The sequence below is a fragment of the Sinocyclocheilus rhinocerous genome, unplaced genomic scaffold (assembly GCF_001515625.1).
Source record: "Sinocyclocheilus rhinocerous isolate Xijiao unplaced genomic scaffold, SAMN03320098_v1.1 scaffold4561, whole genome shotgun sequence".
NCBI lineage: Eukaryota > Metazoa > Chordata > Actinopteri > Cypriniformes > Cyprinidae > Sinocyclocheilus > Sinocyclocheilus rhinocerous.
Window position 1 is genome coordinate 312,699 of NW_015657966.1, and position 7,895 is coordinate 320,593.

At 38.4% G+C, this 7,895-nt stretch overlaps 1 protein-coding gene across 1 annotated transcript in view; it reads left to right on the plus strand.

The window, feature by feature from the left end:
• Positions 1-1,231, plus strand: part of LOC107721804 (leucine-rich repeat-containing protein 52-like) — a 35,984-nt gene extending 34,753 nt beyond the window's left edge. The window contains exon 2 of the mRNA XM_016529971.1: positions 424-1,231. Within this exon, the coding sequence (XP_016385457.1) occupies positions 424-758 (335 nt within the window). The 3' untranslated portion in view covers positions 759-1,231. The remainder of the gene's footprint in view (positions 1-423) is intronic.
• Positions 1,232-7,895: the final 6,664 nt, after the last annotated feature.

Here is a 7,895-nt window from a genome sequence, read left to right on the forward strand (position 1 = left end):
AATATTGTGAAAAGTTATTATAATTTTACAATTTAAAATACCTATTTTTAATATTTAATATGTTTATAATATTTTTCAAGAACTGTGTTTTAATATATTTTATAATTTTCAGCATCATTATTCCAGTCTTCAGTGTCACATGATTCTTCAAAAATCATTCTAACATTATGCCGATTTGCTGTTCAAAAGCATTTAATGTTATTAGTAATGTTGACAACTGCTTAATATTTTTTTCGTGGAAACTGTGTTACTTTTTCAGGATTCTTTAGTGAATATAAAGTGAATATTAAAAAAGACTGCATTTATTTGAAATATTAATTTTTGTCATAAAAAAAAGTATTAATATCTTGCAAAGCAAAAATCTTAGATTGTTGCTGTCCTACCCTCATTCTCACCCATCCACTCCTCTGACTTCCTGTCTAGATGAGGGGCAGACGGTGTGCCAGGGGCCGCCGGACATGCTGGGTCAGCGCCTGGCGGAGGTGGGCATGCAGCTGCGATCGGAATGCCACCAGGGCTTGGGTTACTGGGACTACCTGTTCTTCATCGCCATCGGCTTTGTCATCTTCAGCGCCGGGACGGTGTCGGCGTGGGTGATGGGCGTGCTCATGGTTCTGTATGAGCGCTACAGCAAGAGGAAGAGCGAGGAGTTTGACAGTGAGGACGAGGAGGAGACAGTCACCCGAGGGGCAGGAAGTGGAGGAGGAGGGGGTAACCATGGCAATGGTGACCTGAGCAAACCAGGCATGCAGGTGTGACCAGAGGACAGAGGGACGCTGGGAAATCTTTGATGAAAAGAGAGCAAGCTGCAGACAGAGCAAAGGATTTTTCTCTTCTATAAAGAGGTTTTAAGTGCACTTTTTTTAGAATGTGTCAACATTAGTTTAAAATGAAGAGAAGAGAAGGGCAGGACAAGACAGATTAGATTTATTTCTATTCTTATAGGTGGACTCAGACAAACAGACAGACAGACAGACAGAGAGACAGATGAGAGGGACACAGTGAACTTGCAGCTGAAAAAGATTGCGGTTTCTGACAGATCTGAGGGTTGATCTTGGTTAAATGCATAGAAATAATGCTCACACACAACGCTCTCCCCAGTGTTAGTAATGTAATTGGGGCAGGGTGATAACACTGTATTTCACATTTAAGAGAGAGACGGCGAGAAGGAAGGAAAAGGGAAAAAGACAGATAGGTAGAGAGGCTTGAAGACTTATCCAGTAACCTATCTTAGCTTTTATTTACTAGCTCGGTCAAAGAAAGGAATGTAAATGGAGGATATACAAGGCAGTCTCTCCAGACTCATGCAGTGTGAAATGAACGAATAGAAGATGGAAGATTTTTCTACACTGTCTGCACAACTCCATGGAAGGCTGAAAATATTTTTTAAGGGGTCACAGACTGACTGACTGCTCAAATGATGGATTGAGAACATTTATTACAGGGCTTAACAATAAGGATTTTTCTGCTTGCCCTGTCAGGCTGTAATTTTCACATTGACAAAAAACAATATAAATATGAATATATGTATTGATGAATAATAATAATATTGACAAATAATAATAAATATTATAATATACATTTTACATTATATTATAATTATAATACATTTTTAAAAATACATTTTATCATAAAAAAAATTGGTGGGGGGACAGTTTTTAAAAATAAATTATTTCAGCAAGGATGTATCACGATCAATCAATGTATCATAATTTCCACAAGAATATTAAGAAGCACAACTGTGTTCACCATTAAAAATAATAATAGCGTTGATAAGTAATCATATTATTACAGCAAATCATATTAAAATGATTTCTGAATGATCATGTGACACTGAAAGATGCTGAAAATTCAGCTTTGCATCGCAGGAATAAATTACATTTCAGACTCTAGTAATGAAAAAACACTTATTTAAAATTGTAATAATATTTAACAATATTGCTGTTTTCACTGTATTTTTTTATCAAATAAATGCAGCCATGGTGAGCATAATAGACTTATTTCAAAAACTTTTTTTTTTTTTAAATCCAAATTGTGAATATTTGGATCAGCACAATTTGCTACATTATTCAGTATATATATTCACACAATATTCACACAAATATTCAATATTCACACAAAACCAAATGTTCAAGATTGCAAGGGATAAAACCATATGCACATGATTGATTGAATGCAATACATTGTAACAACACAGCACTGGCCCAACAGAGCAAGCAAACTGTCCAGAAACCTTCTCACTGGCCCCGGGCCATCGGACCATCCTTATTGTTGAGCCCTGTATCGGATTGGGACATTATTGATCTCAGTAAGCCTGTATGCACTGCACCGAAAAGCCTTACATACCAGATGTAACCAGTCCAGCAATAACACCTCCAGGTGATACTGAGAGCAATAGAGGGAAACGTGTGTGTGTGTGTGTGTGTGTGTGTGTGTGTGTGAGAGTGCATGTGGCTCGCCGCAGCAAAACTGCTATAGGTGGGGAAGAATAAAGTATGTCAGCATTCTGTAATTTTGGCAAGGCTTTAATTTTTTTTAATCAAATGTTATTCCTCCTGTGGCTACCACATGCCACTCAAGGGCAGAGCTAAAGTGACCCCTCTCTCTTCACACTGCACCATCAGCACTGAAGAGGGAATTGCACCCACTGAGAGTGTTGCTTTAGTTTGCATTTTAGTTGTTTAACACAATTCTATAAAGAAATTATGATAATGGCATGTGCAAAATTTTGTTCTGAATTCAGCACAATTCCTTATACTCAGCAGACTACTACAATTTGGGATACATTTTGGGATTTGGGATTCAGCAGACTACTACAATTTGGGATACTTAACAGTACAGCATTACTACTGCAATCCAGACACCTGAATCGGCTCTTTAAAATGCTGACAGTGCTCTCAGCTGCACAGCATGTCTGGATCTAAAGGTATTTTCCATTATTTGACCATCACTGGATGAATTACTGCTGCCATAATCATTAGAAAATGTACACAAACATCTTGTTTGAATCAAATAAGTTTCTGTCAGTGGCAATAGCACAAATTTCTCACAATATACCAACACAGTTAGCACATGGTGATGCGGGATTGTTGGTGATTAGTGAATAAGGAGCAGTTTCACTCCTGAATTACCAACTGGAAAAGAAGATGACGCAACTCTTTTAGAAAATTCGCCCATCTGTCTTAGCATGTTCTATCCCTATATTTGAACTAAGAAAAAGATGTATAGAGCAGTCGCGTCCTCTCTTCTCTGGAGTTTTTAGCGGAGAGGGAAAGCTGGTTTTGGGGTGTTGTGTGATTGACCACTGCTAAATCCATTTGTAACGGGTTAAAGAGCTTAAGAGAATAATGCTAATATATAAGCTAATATTGTGTTGACTTTTTATTCTCCCTTTTCCTTAAAGCAACTTTGGGTAATTTCCGCACAACTAGTGGCACTAACGGAATTTTGACCTTTTCCAAACAGGCTCCCATCTATGGAACCCCTAAAGCAAAACAGTGATTGTAAAAATAAATATTTCAATATGAGAGACCAATAATATCAATTTTATTTCAATGCGAAAGAACACAAAAGTTTTGTAAGCGACTAGCATTTTTCCTCCAAACTCATATTGTTTTCGATAACCATCTGCCATTGGTCTGTCAAACAGATAGTCCCACCCCAAACTAGCACCATTGGTTGAGTCAGTGTTGCTTTGATAGGCCACTGAAGCAAACAGATGGCAATTTTGTTTGATGCAGGTAGTTTAGACTTTATAAGAGTGACAGAAATTGGGCAATATAATATTTAATATTATATATATACTAATATATTTGAGATATTTTAGATATTTTATGTAATATATCAAAGAGTTTTTCAATATATCTTTTCAATATATTAAAAATATATTAAAATTAGCCCATTATATGTTACCCTTATGAGGTAGTGGCTTACAAAAAACCCACTCCTCTCGAGCCAAAATGATGCAGCTCCACTCCACTTCTCAAATCTAACATACTGTCTCTAATGGTGCAGAAATTACACACTGTGTCTTTAAACCTGCACATACTCACTAAAATCCAATAAAATCCATTTCTCTAGAAAATCCAAAACCCAACAAGCTGGTCTTTTCAGCGGGGAAGTCTCAACTTCAGGTCACAACCCTGGACTGAATGTGTGTCTGTCGGCACATCCATCTCACATTCTTTTCAGCCTCTCATTCATTGTCTCTCTCTCATTCTGTCCTCTCTCACCCGTTAGAAGGTGGGCCGTTTCAGATTACAGGTTACAATGGGATGTCACCATGTCAGCATTATTTCCAAAGTGTTAACCCCATCCTGAGAAAGACTACTACTTGAGCCAGGAAATACCTGGAGAGACGTCCTCAAAAACATAAATACAAAAAGATAAATACAGCTAAAAATTGTATGACAGAAACATACAGTAGAGGTCAAATGAATCACGCTGGTGTCAGCATCATGGCAATATAAGGATGGACAGTAGAGGTGGTAAACTTTATAGCAACACGCTGCAGTGTGTGCGCCGTTTTCACCTGCTGTGAACTCTGAGAGTGATCATGTGGGACTATGTCATCGCCCTTTAGAAGAAGAGAAAAATTGTGGAGGGGTTGTATTGGTATTTTATTCCTCTATGAATATTAATGTGTAACATAACAAGTGATGAAGGGGATGAGCCCTAGTGCTATCCAATAGTCAAGTTCAGTGTAAGAGCAGGACTTTATTTGAGTCTCCAGGCACTAACAGTGCTACAACACTGCAGTCTGCTCAGCTCCAAAACTGCAAGCACCATCAGCAATGCAGCAAGGGGTGGCCTGTGTCAGGAAGATCTGTAGAGATACTCACACACACATACACTCAACAGAACACTAATGAACTAGCAGCACAACTCCTGCTATATCTTTGTGAATTTACAAAAACAACCTCAGCTGCTAGCAATGAAACAGAGTATTAATAATAAAGGGTGAAGTATATGTACTATGCAACAAAACATTTTCAAACAGATGCAGCTAGAACCCCACAATGGTCATTAGCGTTATCATTTTTAGCATTAGCTTTAATTGTTCATGCTAATCTGTGGCTAAAGCTAATGCTTCCTGGAAAGTTGGAAAGTTGAAAGATGACATCTACATTTAGGTCCCAAAGGAGTTGGGTATGTGTGTAGAGTATAAGGTAAGCTAGCAGATTAATCAGCTAACAGTGTGCTAAGCTAGTACACTGTGTGATTGGGTTGCAAAACAATTAACAAGAAATCTAGATATTTGGTTATATTCTATAATACCCTGTCATAAAAATGTGCAAACAATTGTACCTTTAGCGATATGACAACTTGTCACTGGGACAGTACTCTTCAAGGGACAACTTTGTACCTTATCTACCCCTAAAAGGTGGTTGGTACCTTAGAGTAGCAATATGTATGCACCCTTAAGGTACTACTATGAATCCTTTAGATGTAAATGAGGTGCAGAATTGTCCCTTTGAGGTTACTGTCCTAGTGACAAGCTGTTGTACCACTAAAAGTAAAATTTTTGCAAGTTTTCTGAGAGTGTATTTCTAATCAGGTTATGTATTGAGTACTCTTTAAAAGTTCTTTTAGCCAACTTGCCTAACAAATTCTTCATTATTCCAGAATTTCCAAATGTCCAACTTGCATAAAGTCGGTGCTCTTGCAAACAAATGCTACTGCTGTGCTTTTGTTTCAATATACATCACCTTCCTAGCAGAACATTTATGGTTGGAAAGCTGATGTTTGAAGTAGCAAAATCCCATGACCAATCTTGAATGGAACACTCTGTCTCCCTAGATAGAGAATTGGCAGTTTAGGCATCACACACTCTCAGAAAAAATTTACAAATGTTGTACCTTTATGGGTACAACAGCTTGTCCCTCAGCAACTTTGACAACGTTGTACCTTATTTAACCATAAAAGGTTCATAGTAGTACTTTACAAATTACTACTACTGATGTGCACCTTTTAGAGATAGATAGGTAAAGATTTGGTGCAAGGTTATCACTGAGGCAGTACCCTTAAAGGGCCAAGCTGTTGTGCCCCTTAATGTACAATTTTATACATTATTCCTGTCAGTAGATGCGTTCTAGTTAGGATTTGAGACATAGCAAAGCTTTTCTGTTACATTCTCAATGTGGTAATAACCTAAATGAAAGTGTGGGTGAAGGCTCAGTAGAGTTTCAAATTAGATTTGCGTACAGAGAGTACCTGATTTTAGGAGTGTTTGCTTCAGCCTTCAGTGCAAAGTCTAGGAAATAATATTGATTAGAGTTCTTCTACTTTTTTTTTTTCACTTTTGGTTTGGATTGGAGCTTTGGGACCAGAGGCAGTGCTGCAGACTGCAGGTCTTGCTGTTGTTTCAGCAGCACAGGACTGAAGTTGTGCTCTGTGAGACTTTAGATTTGCTGGATCGATTTGCTGTCTGCGGAGGTGTGTCCGTCACGCTCTGTCCATCATGCATGAAGCTCTGCAGAATTTCCCCAACTGAGAGTCGCTAACACTCTCTCCTCTCTTCTTTGCCTGGTTACATCTCATCACTTCTCTTCATTGTTGTGGCTTGTCTCATCTCGTCTCCTGTTGTGTCTTCTCCTCTTCATCGTGTCTCCTCTCTTCCTTGTCTTTTTTCTTCATGTCTCTTTTCATCTGTTCTGTTCTCATCATTTGTCTTGTTGTCTTGTCTCATCTGGTCTCTTCCTTGTCTTCTCTTAATTTCTCTATCCTTGTCTCATCTTAATTTCTCTACTCCTCATTTGTCTTTTGTCTCTTCTTCTATACTCTCCTTTTCCATCCTCTCTTCTTTGTCTCGTTACACCTCTTCTCTTCTCTTCTCTTCTCGATTGTTGTGTCTTGTCCTATCTCATCTTGTGTCCTGTTCTGCCTTCTCTTTGTCTTGTCTCCTCTCTTTCTTGACTTGTCTCTTGTCTTCTCAAAGTCTTGTTTAATCTCTTCTGTTCACATTTGCCTTTTCTTGTCTTGTCATCTTGTCTCATCTTATCTCATCCTTGTTTTCTGTTCTTGTCTCATCTTGTCTTGTTTCATCTCATCTTCTGTCCTCTCCTCATCCTTCTCTTTGTCTCATCTTCTCTCTTCCTTATTTTGTCTTATCTTGTCTTTTTTTTTTCTCCTGGTCTCATTTTGTCTGTTCTCATCATTTGTTTTGTCTCATCTCTTGTCTTCACCTCTCCTCCCTGTCTTGTCTCCTCTACTTGTCTTATTTTTCATTTCTTCTCTCCTTGTCTCATCTTCTCTTTTCCTCTATTCTCTTCTTGCCATTTGTCTTGTCTCATTTAGTCTCGTCTCTTGTCTTCTTTCATCTCCCACCTTGTCTGGCCTCTTCTTGTCCCTCGTCTCATTTTGTCTCTTCCCGTATCGTCTCTTCTCTCTTCTTGTCATTTGTCTTGTTTTGTCTCATTTTTGTATCTCGTCTCCTCCCCTTTATTTAGTCTCTTCTTGTCTCTCATCTCATTTTGTCTCATCTCTAATCTTACCATCTAGTCTCATCTTGTCTCCTCTGCAGTAGGCTGCTCTGTTCTGTCTCTGCCCTCCTCTTTCATATCTCTGCAGTGCTGGTTTAGTGAGGGTGATGGCATAAAGGCTGCTGTAAGCCGTCTGCCTCTGTCTTAAGGAAGAGGAGGACTAAATCAGAGTAGATGATAGGTTTCCACTGGGGACCAAAGCTTAGAGACTTTCCTCTGCCTTGACTCACAATGCATTCATCCATTTCAAGCGTTGTGTGGATTTTCCCATTAGCAGTTGGGTGAGTGTAGACAGTTTAAGATTTTACCTATATTTTATATAATTACCTCATATATATATATATATATAAACACAACTTTGCTCTTGCAATGTCTGCTGCATACTTCTGAAGAGAAAATTTGTCTTCTCTTCTT